This window comes from Felis catus, chromosome A1 (genome assembly GCF_018350175.1).
Source record: "Felis catus isolate Fca126 chromosome A1, F.catus_Fca126_mat1.0, whole genome shotgun sequence".
Classification (NCBI taxonomy): Eukaryota; Metazoa; Chordata; class Mammalia; order Carnivora; family Felidae; genus Felis; species Felis catus.
Genome location: NC_058368.1, coordinates 105,656,094 through 105,676,447, shown reverse-complemented (window position 1 = coordinate 105,676,447; position 20,354 = coordinate 105,656,094). Strand labels below are relative to the sequence as shown.

Below are 20,354 nucleotides of genomic sequence, written 5' to 3'. Positions count from 1 at the left end.
TTGTATAGGAATTTACAACCAAAAAAAGGAACAGAACAGAGGAGGCTATTGGCAAACACAGCCAACTCGAGTGTGGTAAGGGGCATCAAGTGGCCAACCCAGAAGACTGAATACAAATGGAGAATGTAGTATGTGCCTGACACCGTGCTAGACTAAGCTGTGCTGCGGTGACCCAGACAGACCCATAGGTCATGTCCCCATGGAACTTACAGTCTCACGTGGATGGAATTATGCAATGTCTATTCACTTACGTAAAACAACTCAGTAAGCATTTCCAACGAAACAAAGGCCAAATGTCACTGCTAAGGAATCCTTATTTGAAGGAACCGTTCTGGGATGAGTGGGAATGATGAAATTCTCAGACCCATGTCCGAGTCATCCTGGTTCCAGCAGGCACAGATTTTCAAGCAGATGTGTGGTTTAGAAAAACAACCTGGTGGCCCTGTGAAGGGACTAGACTGAGATGCGGCAGGCTATTAGGAGATTTACGGTAATCTGGGCAGTGAGGTTGAGTTGAATTCACAGAGGAGGCTGAAGGAACAGGTCACATGCTGCCTGCATAAGGTTAAAAGGTCAGGGGGAAGAAGAAAGGTGACTCGGGGATCTTAATTTGGATGGCGGATGGCAGAGAGGAGCATGAGAGAAGGAGACCATCTGAGGCTGTGACACTTGGAGGATATGGAACAGTTGGTCATGTCAGGTGGCCACACACACACCCCTAGGGATCCACTGCAAGGAGCTAGAATTCTATTTGGCTGTCTGGGCCATATGGTTGGTTGAATCTGGATACAATCTTTGACTTTTGAAGCAATAATCGTCTACTTTTAAAGAGCAAGTTATAGATACACATTATTCGTGTTTCGTATTAAATAATCAATGGCTAGTGGGTTATTGTCGTATGGACAAACTGTTTATTTTCAAAGACTGAACAGTGTATTGATTTGCCTGAATTCATACATTCTCCTGCTGTCGTCCAGACATAAACGAATGCGACGAAGATCCCAACATCTGTCTGTTTGGTTCCTGCACCAATACCCCTGGGGGCTTCCAGTGCATCTGCCCGCCTGGCTTTGTATTGTCTGATAATGGACGGAGATGCTTTGGTAAGCTTTGGAATGACTTCTGTGTCATAATTTGACCTTAGGAACTTCACAGATAGACAATAAACCATCATGCTAGTGTTTGTCACTACAAAGTACGTGTCTGGCAACTACGTCTGAGTTAAAAATCTAGGTCTCAACACTAAATGTACTGGACACCTTTTAAGGTACTATGAATTTGCAACCCTGTTTCCACAGTTTTTTAAATTTCATACTGAAAAATTATTTTCGTTCATTTGCTTATCATTATTATTACTGTTTTTGCTTCACTGTTCCATTTGTTGTTGGACCAAATTTTTTGTACTCTGCTGTATGAGTTGCTTTTAATGTGATATGACTTACTGAAACTTACATGAATTTTTTTTTGTGAGGCTACAACATAACAGTAGAAGAGATACGGAAATAATTTTAATACTGAGCGTAATTTCTCAGATTTCCTAGGGACGTTATAAAAACACTTTTAACATTTCAGATAAGTATGTAAAATTTTATAGACAGGTCAATTTAAATTGGCATGTGAAATCAGCATTGGGGGATTTCCAGACCTGTCTTTTCACTGCTGACCTCATCTGCATCCAGTGTTCGGCCCGTGAGAAATGTTCCGTCAGAAAGTTATACACGAAGTATTCCATCTTTTTAAATGACCAAGAAGGAGGTCTGTGATGTTTGCTTTCTCTTGACTAGATACCCGCCAGAGCTTCTGCTTCACCAACTTCGAAAATGGAAAGTGTTCTGTACCCAAAGCCTTCAACACCACCAAGGCAAAATGTTGCTGTAGTAAAATGCCAGGAGAGGGCTGGGGCGACCCCTGTGAGCTGTGCCCCAAAGACGACGAAGGTAAGAGCAGGCGTGTAAGACTCCACTTTGTGCTGGTTTGGGAATGTGTTTGTCGGTCACCATGGAACTCAGGAATATTGTGAAGGTGAAATGGCTCCCTCACGTCTAAACTGGTCACCTTAGTCTGAGGGGTTTCTTTCCAGCGTGTGTATTCAACACATGTGAGTGCAGGGTAGAGTTACTGTTAGTTCATTTCTCCCCCCGAGGTCCGTATTACTTGCTTTCAGAGGAATGAATTTGAGAAGTGCAGGTCAGGGGATGCAAGGAGGGGGGGAAAACTCATGCTGAGTCAGCATGAGGGCCATTTGCAGGGTGAGACAGAGAGCTTCCCAGGTCTCCTGTTGTTAGTGTAGTCGAGTTGTAGGTGCCTCCCAGCAAGCTGGGAACTAGCCTGACCTCTGGGTTGGAGGTGGCTTCTGTGTGTCATGGGCTCTTCGGCACTGACCGAGCAGACAGATAAGGGATGCCTGGGTGGCTCAGTCAGTTAAGCGAGCAACTCTTGATCTCAGCTCAGGTCATGATCCCAGGCTTCTGGTTTGTGGGTTTGAGCTCCGTGTCAGGCTCTGTGCTGACAGCAAGGAACCTGCTTGGGATTCTCTGATTTTCTCTCTCTCTGTCCCTCCCCCACACGCTCTCTCTCAAAATAATTAACATTTAAAAAAACAAAAACAAAAAAACTAGCAAACAGAACTGGAAGCCCTTAGTAGGCAGCACTCTGGGAGGAGCTGGGCAAGCCCAGGTGACCTTCTCTAAAAAGGCTCAGGGTTGCTTTTGAAGTAAATCATAAAAATAAAATAAGACTCTTGTCAAAAGCAGCTTTGTAGAGGGAAATTAAGTCTAATTTCATGTACACCCTCCATCAGTTCTTAAGTTGTCCCACAACTGAGGCTCTTCAGTCAATGGGGAATTTGTGTTTTTCTCTGTAGTTGCATTCCAGGACCTGTGTCCGTACGGCCACGGAACTGTCCCGAGTCTTCATGACACACGTGAAGGTCTGGTTTGATGTATTTTATTCCTGTAGTCTTTTTTCGTGTGAATACATTTTTGTGTATTTGTTCTGTAAGTCACATTTATTTTACTCTATCACATATAGTGTATTTTAACATATGTACACAATATTCTATATCACATGTGTTATCTTCAGCATTGTAAAACTGCACTCTATATTGCATACAATCTGTTTATCTGGTGAAAAGAAATGTTTACATGTTTTATAAATTTTAAGTCTGTGTTGAATAAATACACATGGTTGTGATGTCTCCTTTTATACGGAGGAAGTTTATGGACGATTCTGTATTTTAGATGTCAACGAATGCCTTGAGAGCCCAGGCATTTGTTCAAATGGTCAGTGTATCAATACAGATGGCTCTTTCCGCTGTGAATGTCCGATGGGCTACAACCTTGATTACACTGGAGTACGCTGTGTGGGTGAGTGCTGACTCCACATTACATATTTGGAAGCTTCCATTCCATTTCTCATGTTCAGCAGAAGGTCTCCCAGGCACCCTGGGTGGTGGGAGGATTTACAGAGCCAGTATTGGCAGCTAGTAATAACTGCTTTTTCTTCTCCCTTTTTACATTTACCAGTAGATCTGGTTTACGTGAACATGGAGAGAGTTGCCCAACCTCTGCCTTTCACCAGATACACAAACTCTGATGTGCCTAGATATTTACACTTGGCAGAGCAACTAACTGGGAGAGAAGTCCCTTTTACTTTGTGACTTTCTGCACCTGCTCCTAATAGCAGAAGACCACATCCCTCTCTGGGTTTGTGATTTTTAGGGAAAGCATGGCTATCTTAGGACTCAGAGCTTTGCACACTTGATCCTTTGGGGTCCTCTGTACTGAATAAAGGCAAGCCAGCCAGCTAATGGCAGGGAGGGTGCAGAGTCGGGTGTGGCCTGTACAGATCCTGGCAGTTTGTGAGGGCCAGGTGGATGGATATGATTCATGGGCGTGCACATATTAAGCTAAAACTTCCCTAAATTTGGGGGCACTTTTTTACTCCTTTTTTTCTCAGATACTGATGAATGTTCCATTGGCAATCCGTGTGGGAATGGGACATGCACCAACGTTATTGGGAGTTTTGAATGCAATTGCAATGAAGGCTTTGAGCCAGGGCCCATGATGAATTGTGAAGGCAAGTGATACTTCCCTTAAATACTACTTCTGCTTGATCTAGAAAGGGTTTTTTCCTGTCTCTTCTTTTACTTTCATTGTTTTGATGTTCTACTGATGATTACGTTCATCACAAGTATTCTTTTCCTCTGCCTCGGTGAGAGTAGAGTCACAGCAGCTATTTTAAAGCCCTTGTCTGATAGGTCCAGCATCTCGGGCATGTCAGAGTCAGCATCTGTTGATGGTATTTTCACTTGAAGTTAGCTCCCCAGCAGGAGGTTAATTTTAGATTATTCCCTGGATATTGTGAGTGATATCTTTGCAGAATGCCGATGCTTTTGTCTTAGCAGGCCGTTAACTTGGATGAACATAAAAGCAGACTGTCAGGCCCGTGGAAGACAGAGGTTCAGATTAAGTTTTTTGCTTTTATGCAAAATAGTGTGTCTCCATCTCTAGCCCTCTCCCATCTGGGATTCCCTCTCACTCTTGAGCAGCCTTGCTTGCCCCCAGCTCCCTCCCCCGATTGCCATGCATAGAAGCTCAGAACATTTCTATTGAAGATTTAGCTGCCAGGCCCTGCTGCTGGCAGGACTATGTCCATCCACAGCGTAATTTCAGAAAAAGAAAAATATTGGGAACTTCTTTCTTGCTGGTTGTTTGCAGAGTTTCAACTTACCACTAAAGACTACTTCAGGTAGTCATTTCTGTTTTTGTTTTCAGAGTTTATGGTTGTTATTTGTTGGAGGGTGAGTTTGTTAGGTGCTCACTTCTCCATACCAGGAGTGGAGGTTCTATTATATTACTGCTTTCTCGATGACTGCTAAGTAAATACAGCAGTGTTTATTTAAACAAGTAACACTCTAGTCTCAGTCCCTGCTTACCTGTTTGTTTGATTAGATATCAACGAGTGTGCCCAGAACCCGCTGCTCTGTGCTTTCCGCTGCATGAACACCTTCGGGTCCTACGAATGCACATGTCCAATTGGCTATGCCCTCAGGGAAGACCAGAAGATGTGCAAAGGTAAGGCCATGGACAAGAGAGTAGTTAAAACTTTATTTGCCACGCTGGAAGTGTACTGCCGTGAAGTTACAGTTCTCATCTATGTTCTTCTAGAGTTTACAGCCCTGTATCTGACAGGATTTTGCTGGTAGATTTCCATACCTAGGTAACAAGACACCTGATGGTCTGCCTAAGCAAGTCAGAGATAAAACAGGTTGAAGAACCCACAATCTTGGGCTCTTATTAAAGAAAAGACTGTCCTTCCCTGAACTTCTTCTCATTGGGATCAATGCTGAAACTTTTATAAGTCTAGAATATACCCAACAATTGGAAAATATCGGGCTCCTCCTTCCTCTGTCACACAATAGCATTTTAAGAGCCTTAAGACCGGAAATAAGACTTAAAACTCCAAAACAATAGCCTGCTCCTGAGAATTTGTTTTGATCTTTTTCCTACGAAAACTATTTTCTAGATCTAGATGAATGTGCCGAAGGTCTCCATGACTGTGAATCTAGAGGCATGATGTGCAAGAATCTGATAGGCACCTTCATGTGCATCTGCCCGCCTGGGATGACCCGACGGCCTGACGGAGAAGGCTGTGTAGGTAAGGCCTGAAGGGTCTGCTTATTTAAGACCCCTAGCTCAAGACACATTTGGAGCACTGTTTCCAAATCATCTTAACTTCAAGCCAACTACTTTTCTAGGTATTTCAAGGCTGTGCTAGAGCTGGATTTCTTCTATGTCTGGGTCCATGCCAATATAACAGCTTCTAGATGATGCACAGGCAGTTATGCCTGTCCCAGATTACATAAGCCTTCTTGTTTTTCATAATTCTGCGGGTACATATGCAAGCAAGTAAATACAGAGGAAAAAAATTTAAAAGAGGAACCCCAAGGGGAGCCTGGGTGGCTCAGTCGGTTGAGCATCTGACTGCGGCTCAGATCCTGATCTCACCGTTCATGACTTTGAGCCCCACATGAGGCTCCGTGCTGACAGCTCAGAGCCTGGAGCCTGCTTTGGATTCTGTCTCTCCCCCTTAACTGACTGAGCCATCCAGGCAACCCGAGAATTTTGATTTTAGTCATTCGAGTAGATGTATAAGGGCATCATAGTGTAGTTTTAACTTAAATTTCTTTAATGACATTGAGCATCTTTTCGTGTGCTTACCTGCCATGTATCTTTTTTTTTATTTTTTTTGCGTGTTTGAATTTCATCTAGCTAAAATGCTTATAAACATGTTTATTTTTTATGCCTGGAATTTTTTTGGTAACTAGCTGAATTTGACATTGTACAGTCACTACATTTATATGTATATTTCCTGGGAGCGAGGGGATGGGCACCATGATCATATCAGGAGCCCAGTTTTCTGGTCCTGGATGTGCCATTAAATGAGCTGGGTGACTTAAAAGTGGCCTCATTCTCTTTGTCTCTGTCTCCTCATCTACAGAGTGAGAACTACGTGATTTGGGCGGGAGGAAGAGGAAGAGACGGAAAGGGCGAAGTGTTTTAGCTCTAGTATTCTATGATCCCATTTCTTCCTTTTTCAAAGAAAGGACCTAGGGCAGCATTATACATTTGTAATTTCTTCATTGTGAAAAGACGCTAGAGAAGATACAGGTTCTAAAACATTTCTGATCCTCAGGCTTTTCATGATCGCATGCTGGAAGCTGAACCTTCTGCAGAAAGAACTCTTTTTGATCATCAGAAAACTTTGTAGTGAAGTTTGGTTTTATACAGACATGTTTTTATAATTAGAAATGCTATTATAAACAGCCAAGATATTATTATAAATAAAAATTATTTACAAATGTCCGAATCAGAATGAAAGATAAAGCCACACACACGCACACACACACACACACAAACATAAAACCATAATAAAAATGCTGAGTACAGTGAGACTGAAATACAACAAAATTATCTCCAAAATTTCAAACACAACAGAAACTAAAAATATTATAAGCTAAAAAGTTGGACTTAGGTAGGAAATCTAAAATCTCTATAAAGAAAACTAAATGTAATCACAAATTTCTTTAATTTTTTAAGTATAGTTATAATATAATGTTAAATTACTTTTGGGCATACAACATACTGATTCAGCAAATTTAAACATTATGGTGTGCTCATCACAAGTGTAGCTCCCATCTGTCACTCTACACTGCTATTACAATATCATGAATTATATTCCTTATGCTGTGTCTTATTCCTGTGACTTACTTCATACCTGGAAGCCTGTATTTCCCATTCTCCATCACTCATTCTTCACCCATTTCGCCCATCCCCACAGCCCTCTCCCCTCTGTCAACCATCAGTTTGTTCCCTGTATTTTTATAGGTCTCATTCTGGTTTGTTTGTTTGGTTTGTTCACTTGTTTTTTAGATTCCACATGAGTGAAATAATACGGTATTTGTCTCTCTCAGTCTGACTTATTTCACTTAGCATAATAATCTCTAGATCCATCCATGTTGTCTCAGATGGCATGATCTCATCCTTTCCTATGGCCGCGTAATACTCTGCTGTGGGTAGATACCGTATCTTTCATCATCCATTCATCAATCAGTGGACACTCTGATTGCTTCCATATCTTGGCTATCACAAATAATACTTCAGTAAACAAAGGAGTGCATATATCTTTTCAAAATAGTGTTTTTATTTCCTTTGGGTAAAAACCCAGTAGGGGAATCATTGGATTACAAGGTATTTTTATTTTTAATTTTTTGAAGAAGCTCCATTACTATTTTCCATAGTGGCTGCACCAGTTTGCAGTCCCACCCACCGTGTTTGAGGGTTCCCTTTTTTCCCCACATCCTTGCCAACAGTTGTTATTTCTTGTCTTTTTAACTTTGGCCATTTTGAAACATTTAAAAAAAATTTTTTTAACGTTTTTTTTTTTTTTTTTTTTTTTGAGACAGTGAGAGACAGAGCATGAACAGGGGAGGGTCAGAGAGAGGGAGACACAGAATCTGAAACAGGCTCCAGGCTCTGAGCTGTCAGCACAGAGCCCAACACGGGGCTCAAACCCACGGACCAAGAGATCATGAACTGAGCCGAAGTTGGCTGCTTAACCGACTGAGCCACCCAGGTGCCCCAAACTTTGGCCATTTTGACTAGAGTGAAGTGATAGATCACTGTGGTTGTGATTTGCATCTCTCTGATGATTAGTGATGTCTAGCCATCTTTTGATGTGTGTGTTGCCCAACTGTGTATCTTCTTTGGGAAAATGTATACTCACGTACTTGACCCATTTTTTAGTCAGATTGTTTTTTTGGTGTTGAGTTGTATGAGTTACTTATATATTTGGGATATTTACCCCTTACCAGATACAACAGATGAAATTCTACTATATGATCTACTATGCCCCAGTAATTCGTTTTAAGTAAGCAAATAAATGAATAGAAAAATGTAAGGAATAGAAAAACTTTACCACGATCGTTAAATTTTCATGAAAGTCTTGACAGAATGCTTTTGGGGATTCATTTTGAAATGAATAAAATGTATTTCAAAATGAATTTTGAAATATTAATGAGGGGAAAGAAGGTTTTGCTTTTAAGATGATGAAATAAAAATGTGTTACCTCACTTCCATCCCCTGAAGATGTAGAAATGCAGCAGTGGAGGGAAGAGTGTTTATTTAAGTGAGGAATGGTCCCAACTACAGACTCGGAAGAGTATCTTTCAAATAATGTAAAATTTTCCATCAAAAATAGGTATTTTTGAGGCTCAGAGACATACTTTTCTTTAGACTGGAGCAGAATGCAGATATCTCTCAAAGTGACCAACCCTGATTTAAAGAATTCATCCAGCATCTTCGAGTAGATTAGGGACACAAGTGAATGAGAGAAACCAGTTTGACACTCGGTGTGAAGAGCCAGAGAAGTAAAAGAGAACAGTTGACAAGACTTAGAGGACTTTACTCAGAGCCACAGTGACCTCCTAAACTACAAAAAAACACTCGGTATGCATGCCCCACGGGCAGAGAGCATAACTGATGTGGTGAGAGAATGCTCGTACAACAGACGTGAAGTGAAGCTGGGTCACGCCCTGCTCAGCACTGGTGATGTGCTTCTGCGCTATGCTGTAGCATGTAGTAGACCTGGGGAAAGTCCATCAAAGATGAGGAGTTACATGAGACCACAACTAACGTATACGTATGAGGCGAAGGAGAAGAAAGGAAAATAAACAAGAAATGGGCCAAAACACCTCAGGAATGGAAGAGGACAAGTTTAGAAAAATAGTTTTTGTAATCTTTAAGAGACACCATTAAATACAAATTATAATAGAAGATATTGAAAATGAAGATAGAGCAGTATCAAGAGAGAATGGTCTAGCAGAGCTGAGGAAAGAAAGCCATCACAGAGGTTAGTCACAGTAGCGTTTTTGTAATATTTTTATTTCATTTTGAGAGAGAGAGGGAAACAGAAGATCGGAAGCGGGCTCTGCGCTAAGAGCAGAGAGCCCAATGCAGGGCTTAAAGCCATGAACCGTGAGATCGTGACCTGAGCCAAAGCCGGACACTTAACCAGATGAACCACCCAGGTACACCAATCACAGTAGACTTAATAAAAAGTAGTCGAGGATGAAAACACAAGCAAAAATGTGGATATGGAAGTGATTCATAACAAAATGGTACAGGTGGAAGACCAAAAAATCCAACATTGCATAAACGAAGTCCCCCCCCCCCCGAAAAAAAAGGAAAAATGAAAAAAATTGGAACATGTTTGAGCATTTGTGGAATTAAATTTTAGTAGAAAATATTTAAGCCTGTATATGAGAACACACTGCCCCACGAAAAGCTAGTACAGAATAGTCATTTATTCAGTTACACTTCATCAAACACCTGCTGTTTGTGTGGTTCTTGGGACAGGGTGTTCAACTAGGGCAGGGTGTCCCCCGCACCCCCTGCCCCCACTCTGCTCTCGAGTCATGTGTGTTCTGCTCAGGGAGAAACAGACATCAAACAAACAACTAATCGACATACAAATTTCATATAGTGGTACGTCTTTTCAAGAAAGTAAGATTTAGTGGTTGAATGGGATCTATTTGAGAAGATCCATTGAAGGAAGGCTTCTGTGACGAGGTGACGTCTGAGCCGGGGCCTAGAAATGAGGAGGAAATAGCAGTAAGTACAGATGCCTCAGGCCAGAACGAAGGCCAGTGTAGCCGGAGTTTGTGCCAGGGGAGGAGTGTGAAGTGAGGTCCCAAGGTGGTCACGGGCACGGCAGGCCACGGTAACGAGACTGGTTTTGTGGTGCGTGCACCGTGGCAGAGGGATTTAGAGTACAGGCCTGCAGATGGACAATGAATGTGAGAAACCTAGATTCATGTCTCCTAGTTCTGGGATTTGGGGCAAGTTGGCTTCACTTTGTGCCTCAAATCCATACTCTAAACATAAATAGGAATAAGGAGAGCACTTAACCTCATAGGATTATTGGGGAGATCCAATAAGTTAATTCATATAAACCCTTAGGACAGTGCTTTGCATACAGTAAAATTTCACTTGTGTTATTGTTACTGCCTGATGTACATTTTTAAAAGATCTCTGGTTGCCTAGTGGATAATGCAGCACAAGGTGTTAGGAGTAGAAGCAGGGTTCACTTAGGTGGCTGTTTTCATCATCCCAGAGCTGAAGGAAGCTCAGATAAGGGCCAGAGGTGAAAGGGACTTAGATTTATAATATACTCTGGACATAATCAACAGAACTTAATGACGGGCTGATTGGATATGGAAGAAGGAAGAGAGAGAAGACAAATCCTAGCAGTTTACTTGAATAGTTGATTGGATGGCTATTAACTGATAAGGAAAAGACGGGAAGAAGCAGGTGTGATTGGAAACACAGAAAAATTAAAAAAAAAATGTTTTGACCAAGTTAACTGTCAGAAATGTATGAGCCTTTCAAGCAGTAACAGCAGGTACACAGATTTGTTTATGAGCCAGGACTACAAATTATTGGCAAACAGGTAGTTACTTAAAAATCACAGGATCAGATGAGGACACCAAGAAAGAAAACACAGAGACACCAAGAAAGAGAACGCAGTGACTGAACTCTGAACACTCCAAAATCTAGTGTGGTGAAAAATACTTAGAAGACAAAAATGAGTGACCAGCAAGAGAGGAAGTTCTCCAGGTCAGTGTAGGATTCATGACAATTAAAAGGATGGACTATTCAATTAGTTTTCATTAGACCAGTTAGAGAGTGGTCAGTCACTCGTGTATAATGCTGCTGAGATGTATTGCAGGATATAGAAAGAGAAGCAGTAATTATATTGGGTGCCTTCTTCATCACTAGTCATCAGGTTTTGATTTTAATCAAAACCACAGTGAGATACCACCTCACACCTGTTAGGATGGACAGTCATAAAAAGACAAGAGATAACAAGCGTCGACAAGGATGTGGAGAGAAGGGAACCCTTGTGCACTGTGACCTTAGGCACTGTTGGTGGGAACATAAACTACTAAGGCCACTATGTATGGATTTTGGAGGTTCCTCAGGAAATTAAATATGTGCTACCATATAATCCAGCAATCCCACTTATGGGTATATAACCAAAGGAAACAAAAACATTATCTCAAAAACTTGTCAGCTCCAGTGTTCATCGTAGCATTACTGGCAATAGCCAAGGTATGGAAACATCCTAAGTGTTTGTCAGTGGATGAATGGATCAAGAAAATGTACACGCATCCTGTCATCTGTGATAACATGTGGATGGACCCAAAGGGCATTATGCAAAGTGAAATAAGCCAGGCAGAGGAAAACAGATACTGCACAGTATTAATTATAAGAGGAATCTAAAAAAATAAAATAAATTGAACTCACGGAAAGAGTAGAAAAATGTTTGCCAGGGGCTTGAGGTAGGGGAAATAGGGAGAGGTTGGTAGAAAGGTACAAACTTACAGTTTATAAGATGAATAAGGTTTGAGGATCTAATGTGTACCATGGTGATTCACAGTTGACAACACTGTGCTGTGTAATGGAAATTTGCTAAGAGATTAGAACTTAAATATTCTCTCACAGGAAAAGGATAAATAAGTGAGGTAATGGGTGTGTTAATTCACTCGACAGAGGAATCCTTTTACACTATACCTCAATAAACTGGAAATAAAGTAGAATAAAATTAGGAGTACTGAGGAGGGAAAAAGAAAGAAATCTGTCCCGAAGGGGACCACAAATGAGGTAGTAGGTAGAGGTATGACACATTATTAAAAGAGATTGTTTTTTAAGATGGAAGTTACTAGAACATGTGTGTTAAGAGAATAACTCCGTGAAAAAGGAGAACTGTGAACTCCTGGAAGGCAATCCAGAGTTCAAGTGCAAGGACTGGCCTTTGAGAAAAACCAGGGAATCTGTATGCTGCTGAAAAAGACAAGAGTTTGAAAGTGAGGGCCAGATAGGTGGTTCATAGTGGGGAGTTGGAGGAGTTGTTGTCGCCCTGCACAGTAGTCATTTTAGAAAATGGAAGCATGGACACACTAGGAAATACAGTAAGAATGTCAAGGGAGTGTTACTTCCCATTTGAGGTTTGAGTCGCGAGTTGAAGTGAGACCGTCCTGATAGTGTGTTTGCCTCTAGCCTATGGGTCTGCACTGCATCAGGCACGGAGTAGACAGCGCTAAGTGCTCTAGGAGTAGCCAACAGTGGAAGGGCGACTAATTGGCAATCCTGATGCCATTGAGAAATTTTCAAAGGATAAAGCGTGGAATGCTAGCAATCAAAATTCTAGAGGTGGTGCAGCATCACACCAAGACACTCCCTAGTGAAGTTACAAATTTCAACAATGGAAAAAGGGAAAGAAAAAAGTGAATTACGCTGGTTTCAGGCAACCGAGCAGAAAAACAAAGTATCTACAAGGCAGAAAAAGCAATCAAGCTACTTTTTACAAATTCTCACACTAATTCTCATGCCACTGGTAGTAGAACAAAAGTAATTTAAAACTGAGACCTCTCTAGCCATCTTTCAAGTATAGAAGCTCTATTATGCGTCACCAGACATGGAGGAACTCCGTCTATCCAACAAGAGCCCTTCTTAAAAAAAAATTGAAAAAATAAAATAATTCAGACAACTAAAACACAAATCAAAATAAAGGTTAATGACATCAGGGATAGGACTAGATCAAGAAGGCCGACCTTGAACCCTCAACTTCTAGAAATAACAGACACTGCATAGTACACAATGTACAAAAAAATGTACCTTTTTAAAATCTGTAACTTAGCTCAATATTTTTGTAAATAATCTTAAAAATTGTGTATTTCTATGATTGTGTAATAATTGTTTTTTCCCTACAAGGGAGGAAAAATTTCCCCGAGACACAGCATAGTGGATTTTAGGATGCTGAGAGCAAAGTTGAAAACGCGTAAAGCTTCCAGAGAGAACACCCAGACTTCCTGCAAATGAACAGTAACACTGGCTCAAAGAGAACAAGGGAACAATATTTTCCAAACGTTCTAAGGGAAAATGATTCTGAACTAAAACTGTATACTCAGTCTAGTAAGGAAATAAAAAATAGGACATTGTCAGAAATGTTCTAAATTAAGTTACCACCCATAATGAAATGACTCTGTGAAATGACCACCAAACGAGATAACTCCATTATTTTGTTTTAATTAGTGCAAAAGGAAGTTATAGTATACATGAAGCAGTGGTAAGCCAGGGATACAGGAAAGTTTGTTATTTGGTTTAAATAGATCCTGGAGGCACATTTAAAAACAAGATCTAACAAACCAAACTTTTAGGTCACATCAGCATGACAGGTGGCACCAAGGGAGAGCAGAAAGACCTCAGTACTTCTTGACATCTGTGCAAAACTGTTCACTGCAAGTATGTGTCGAAGCTGTGACGTGGCTACCACTGCAAGGATAGAAAGAAAATTACAACTTCCAGACAGGAGGTGGGGACAAGAGGAGGGCATAGAAAACTAGACTAGTCTAAGAAATATTGAGAGAAGAGGGCAAGACCACAGTAGATACAAAACACAATAAAATGATAGGTAAGAATCCAAACACACCAGCAGTCATGATAGTTATAAACTGTGAGTTAAAAAAACAGATGTACTTTTTAAAATTCCTTTTAAACCCAGCGCCTGATGCTGTTCGTAAGAAAGGTGCCAAATCAGAATGTGAGGGAGATTGAAAATGAAGGGATGGAAAAAAATATTGAGGGCAAGTGCTGATAAAAAGAAAGCACAGGCAGAATAAATATCACCAAATTTGGGGTGCCTAGGTGGCTCAGTGTGTTAAGCATCTGACTTCAACTCAGGTCATGATCTCATGGTCTACGAGTTTGAGCCCCACATGGGGCTCTGTGCTGGCAGCTCAGAGCCTGGAACCTGCTTGGGATTCTGTGTCTCCCTCTTTCTCTACCCCTCCCCCACTCATGTTCTGTCTCTGTCTCTCAAAAATGAATATGCATTAAAAAATTTAAATATCAACAAATTAAAGATTAAAAAGTATAATTTGCAACAATGTGGTTAGAAGTAGAGTGTATCATGCTAAGCGAAATTAAGTAAAGACAAATATATGACTTCACTCATGTGAGGGCTTTAAGATACAAAACAGATGAACATAAGGGAAGGGAAGCAAAAATAATATAAAACCAGGGAGGGGGCAAAACATCAGAGACTCTTAAACACAGAGAACAAATGAGGGTTGCTGCAGGGGTGGTGGGTGGAGGGATGACTAAATGGGCAAGGGGCATTGAGGAAGACATTTGTTGAGATGAGCACTGGGTGTTATATGTAGGGGATGAATCAATGGAATCTACTTCTGAAATCATTATTGTAGTATATGCTAACTAACTTGGATGTAAAGTAAAAAATAAGAAAAAAAAACATCCTGACCAAAAACAAAGCAAAAACAAAAACATCCTGACAAAAAAATATTAAGAAGTATAAAGATGAAAGCAGCTTATCAAAAATATTTCATTGTCATAAGCTCTCTTAGGTTCTTGATAGCATAGCTTCAAAAAAAAAAAAAAAAAGCCCCAAACAAAATTTACAGAATATCAAACCCAGTAAAGATAAAAGAGATTTTTTTTTAATTTTTTTTTTCAACATTTATTTATTTTTGGGACAGAGAGAAACAGAGCATGAACGGGGGAGGGGCAGAGAGAGAGGGAGACACAGATTCGGAAACAGGCTCCAGGCTCTGAGCCATCAGCCCAGAGCCTGACGCGGGGCTCGAACTCACGGACCGCGAGATCGTGACCTGGCTGAAGTCGGAGGCTCAACCGACTGCGCCACTCAGGCGCCCCAGAAGAGATTTTAATGAAAACCATTTTGCCCTAATAGATTTATCACCAACCAAAAGAGCAGAACTCCCTAAATTTCTTCAACCAGTAAGAGTCCTCACAAACCACGCTGCTCCTCTGATTTGACTCAAAGCCAGTCTGGGAGCCTGCGCTTCATGCTTGCCTGTGTGGCTTTTACCCTACTCTCCACCCTTCCTTAACACCCCCCTCCCCTCAGCCCCCAGCCTCGCTCCCGTATCGTGTAAACTGGCACCCTCCCCCCAGAGTTCTTCCTCACCTTGTCTGGTGTCTTGGGGCAAGTTTATGCCTCGTGGAGGTCAATTTTCCATCAAACGACCATACCTCCCCCACAAGGAAGGGAAGGGAAAAAAAGAAAAACATTTTGTTAAGAAAGAACCCTCCTGGATGGAGTTAAAAATAAATCCATGTTCATATGACGAGTTTTTATCCCATCATGTTGGTATTTTGGTGAGGACATTTTAAATAAGATGTAACTCCCTTAAGGATCATTTGTGAATGGTCATTTTACACTCTGCTCATTATTCACCCTATTTGTTTTCCCAAAGATGAAAATGAATGCAGGACCAAGCCAGGAATTTGTGAAAATGGGCGCTGTGTTAACACTATCGGGAGCTACCGATGTGAGTGTAGTGAAGGATTTCAGTCAAGTTCCTCAGGCACCGAATGCCTTGGTAAGTGGACATCTGATTGTATTATACTTGGTAAGTAAAACATCCATTTTATGATGTCATCACAGAAGGGCTCTACATACATAGTCTTGTCTGCTATAAAACCCCCCAATCTGAGTAATCCAATATGCCTCTTCCTGAAGGGACCCATCTATTAAAATGATGTATTTCTGCCCATGTGTTGTATGCACATCTATGTGTCATGTAAATAGTCTTTTCAAAATTAAGATTAATTAAGCTCTATGGAAAATGTGACTTTACTAAAACTTACATAAGGAGATGATTTAATTCCATAAGAAAATATTTGCTATGTGAGGTAAGCTTTGCTGTATTAATAATATTAAAGTAAATGCCACATTTCAAAAATGCAGTGAAGGTTAATTTTTATTTTATGGTACAGAAAAAAATGTTTTACAAAATATTTTCTTGTGGAAAATATAAAGCTCAGACATTATGTTGTATTTTAATGCTAAAATACCTATATTATAAGCCATTTCAGTTAAATATGAGCAGGTGTAAATGTATGGAGGAGGAAAATTTAAGGCAAACCGAGAAATAAGAGTACTCATCACTGATACAAAAACAGAATGTCTCAGCCATATCAGATTCTCCAAATGATGTCACTGCGTTAAATCCTCGGAAACTGTTAGTCAAGAAAATAAATATTATTTACAATCTAGACCCTTACTAACCACCAATCTTTCCGGAAATAGAAAAGATAACCTACATAGTCTAATGTACTTTTTTGTTTATAGTATTTTCACTGGGATGGTTCATATTAAAGATTTATTTGCCTATTTACATCAGAGAAATTCCTTCATTTATACTAAACAAAAAAACAAAAAAAAAAACCATTTAGCCCACATGTTTGAACCCTCTTTTAGATGCAGAAAATATGAGATTGGACTGAATACGTACCAACATTGTAACATCATCTGGAATTTCCACAAATAAATCCTGATACTCATTTGCTTATTTATAGGGAAATGATTTCATTTCATTTTCCTTTTATTTGCATTCTGCAGGAATGATAGCTTGCTATCAACTAGTTGCTGATGGATTGAAGAAAAATAAATCTATTTCTAAAGGACAGTATCACCTTTTGTCAAATTTAATAAACTCTAGTAAAAGAACATGCTTTGAACTGATTCTCTAACACCTTTGTGTTCATGAAACTGTCAGGCAGCGTGGCTGTTCACATAGAAGAGTACTCCCCTTTGAAAACATTACCGCCAGGAAGAAAAGCATTGATGGTCCTATTTTACTTGAAGATGAAAATGAAGTGTCAGCACCATGTCACTGATGCTTATTAACTCATTATTTCAGACAATCGACAGGGACTCTGCTTTGCCGAGGTGTTGCAGACGATGTGTCAGATGGCGTCCAGCAGCCGCAATCTCGTCACAAAGTCCGAATGCTGCTGTGACGGGGGGCGAGGCTGGGGTCACCAGTGTGAGCTCTGCCCACTTCCGGGAACTGCCCAGTACAAAAAGATATGTCCTCATGGCCCAGGATATACCACTGATGGAAGAGGTAAGGAGTTGAGGAAATTGATGCACGCTACCAATACCATGAACATTAACTTAGGTTAACCCGAAGGAAAAGTGAAAAATTGATACGATAGCTGAAATACTTACATGTGTTTGTATACGCTTCTTGCTAATGATTTGGAGACTGGAAAAGATGCAGTCTTCATATTTAAGAGGTAGGATTTACTGGGAAAACTGAAAGCTTTGGTAACAGTAAGTAATTTTCTTGAGATCACACCCTTTCTAAGGGATGCACTCAGCAACAGAACATACCTGTCTTACCCCAAAGGCCATGCTTGTAACCCCCCAAACTATACCTGCTTTACTTAAATAACGTGTTGCCTATTTGTGCACAGGGACTCAGTCAGTTTGCAACGTATATACAAACCAACAAGCCTCATTATCAGTTTGTGGTTTCCAATTTTTTTTTTCCCCTTCCTGAGCCCATTCCTCTTTTAAGCAGTTTATATCTAAAGGCTCTAACTTTGGAGGTAAATTCTAGCCTCTGGCCCATTAGTCCTCTGTTTCCATTTTTCTGTACAACCACCTGATAGACTGATGTCCTGAAAAATACCATGTTCTTCTATTACTACACAGACTCTTGGCCCCAGGCCTGATCACGTTGCTAATGAAACCCTTTCTTCAGAGCCGAATCCCAGTGTGAATATGAGGTCCGAGCATAGGAGATCATCACAAATTCCAGATTACTTGAGCTTCAGAGAGGTAGCTGTATACATCCCGCCAAAATAATACACACTTATATTGCAAAACAAGTAGACTTAAGCAGGGCTTTCAACCTAGCTTCCATGGATGTATCTCTTCCGGTCACTTCAGAAGAGTTTTCTTTCCCTTGCAAGTTGCCAGCCGCTGGAGTGAGCAGCACTGTGGATGTTGGTTGCTAGTTCTCTCACGTCACTTCCTTCGTTTCTCTTAGTTTTCCCACCAGCGTTATCCCCGCATATGTATTAACTTGTACGTTTGTTTTCATTTTGGGGTTGTTGTTGCCCACAGATATCGACGAATGCAAAGTTATGCCAAACCTTTGCAGCAATGGTCAGTGCATCAATACCATGGGCTCATTCCGGTGCTTCTGCAAAGTTGGCTACACCACAGACATCAGCGGCACCTCGTGCGTAGGTAAGGTGCCGCGTCTCTCCCTCTGGGGGTGGCTGGCTCCCATGCCTACAGGTCACTCCTGTCAGTGCAGTGTTTACCATGGAGCGTGTGGGACACAGAACTGTTCAGTTCATCAGGAAGTGTTCAATTGGAGAAGCATAAAAATTATTTCAAAAATATTGTTTCAACATTTTATATTTTAATATAAAATGACTTCGGACTCTGGACATGTGTGTTAGCATATATAGAGAATGCGTTTTGCTCCTCATTGCTGTTTTTGGCATAAAATATACCAATTAAGCATCATGTATCATTTCCAGTTGGAAAGAAGTCTCAAGGCAGAATCCTTCTATGTTTTTACAGTCTCTTTTTCTAATTCAGTTTCTTATTGTCTCACACGCAGAATTCCATAACAGTTAAGGGCAGGGGTGGGAGGCTTGCCTTTATCAAGTCTTTCCAAAGCATTCGACTTAGTTTTCAATGATGACCAAAAAAAAAAAACAAGTCTTCTCTCCTCCATATTTAATTACCTTGCAGCTTTACTTCTATTCAAGTTCCTGTTTTAATAACAACCTGGGATGAAAAGGTTAAGAAAACCCATACTGACTCTTAGTGAGCATCTGACTCACTTGGTTGGGCATGAGAGTGCTTGAGAACAGGCTGTTGATCATGAGCTTTTGGCATTCTGGAGGCATGGATCAGTATGTTTTAGGAAGAAATGGAGATTGTTTGCCGTCTGACAGTCTTAGCAGTAAAGAGGTAGTGTATTGAAAGGTGGGGACGATTCAAAGACAGTTGTTTTGAATAAAGATGTGAGCAGAGTGTGTAGAAACTGCGAGGCACAGTGCTGTGTGCTGGGGCTGTGCCAAAAGAGAAGAGGGAGATGTCATTGAACCCTGGGAGGGGAAAATTGTGCACGGAGGGCTGCCTTGAAAGGAGCTGTGACCCCTGACCCCGTGACTCAGAGCCTGAGCCATCTTGCAGGGAGGGTGTGGAGGGAAATAAGGACCAGACAGACAGCAAAGAGAACCTGCTGGTGGCGTGTGTGTAGTCTAGCAGCCTGGGCCCAAGTCTAGCAGCACGGTGGGCCAGCCTGAAGACTTAGATCTGGATCTGTGGTGCCCCACGGTGCTTAGCATGTCAGCTAACAGTTCAAGAGAACGTCTTCCATACCCGTGTGTCACACTGTCCGAAGAAAGAAACTCTGGGGGCACCTGGGTGGCTTAGTCGGTTAAGGGTCCGGTTTCAGCTCAGGTCATGATCTCGCAATTCATGAGTTCAAGCCCTACATCGGGTCATCCAGCTCTGTGCTGAAAGCTCAGAGCCTGGATCCTGCTGGAGATTCTGTGTCTCCCTCTCTGCCCCTTCCCTGTTCATTCTCATTCTTTCTGTCTGTCTCCCTCTCTTCCTCCCTCCCTCTCCCTGTCTCTCTGTCTCAGAAATAAAATTTTTTTAAAGGAAGAAAGACATTCTTACATTTTAGAGTATGATCCTCAAGCTATAAACCGAAATACATAAATCTAAAGAATGTAGTGGCACAGCGCCTGGTGGCTCAGTTGGTTGAGGATCTGACTTCGGCTCAGGTTGTGATCTCATGGTCGGTGGGTTAGAGATCCATGTCGGGCTTTGTGCTAACGGCACACAGCCTGCTTGGGATCCTGTCTCCCTCTCTGAATCTCCCCCACTTGTGCACACACGCTCTCTCTCTCTCTCTCAAAAATATTTAA

At 41.2% G+C, this 20,354-nt stretch overlaps 1 protein-coding gene across 1 annotated transcript in view; it reads left to right on the top strand.

The window, feature by feature from the left end:
- The window catches only part of FBN2 (fibrillin 2), a 259,016-nt gene that overhangs the window by 223,511 nt on the left and 15,151 nt on the right, over nt 1-20,354 (top strand). Inside the window, exons 49-58 of the mRNA XM_003980732.5 lie at nt 978-1,103; nt 1,785-1,937; nt 2,864-2,929; nt 3,240-3,365; nt 3,958-4,077; nt 4,953-5,075; nt 5,527-5,658; nt 15,860-15,985; nt 17,309-17,515; nt 18,523-18,648. Coding sequence (XP_003980781.2) covers nt 978-1,103; nt 1,785-1,937; nt 2,864-2,929; nt 3,240-3,365; nt 3,958-4,077; nt 4,953-5,075; nt 5,527-5,658; nt 15,860-15,985; nt 17,309-17,515; nt 18,523-18,648 — 1,305 coding nt within the window. The remainder of the gene's footprint in view (nt 1-977; nt 1,104-1,784; nt 1,938-2,863; nt 2,930-3,239; nt 3,366-3,957; nt 4,078-4,952; nt 5,076-5,526; nt 5,659-15,859; nt 15,986-17,308; nt 17,516-18,522; nt 18,649-20,354) is intronic.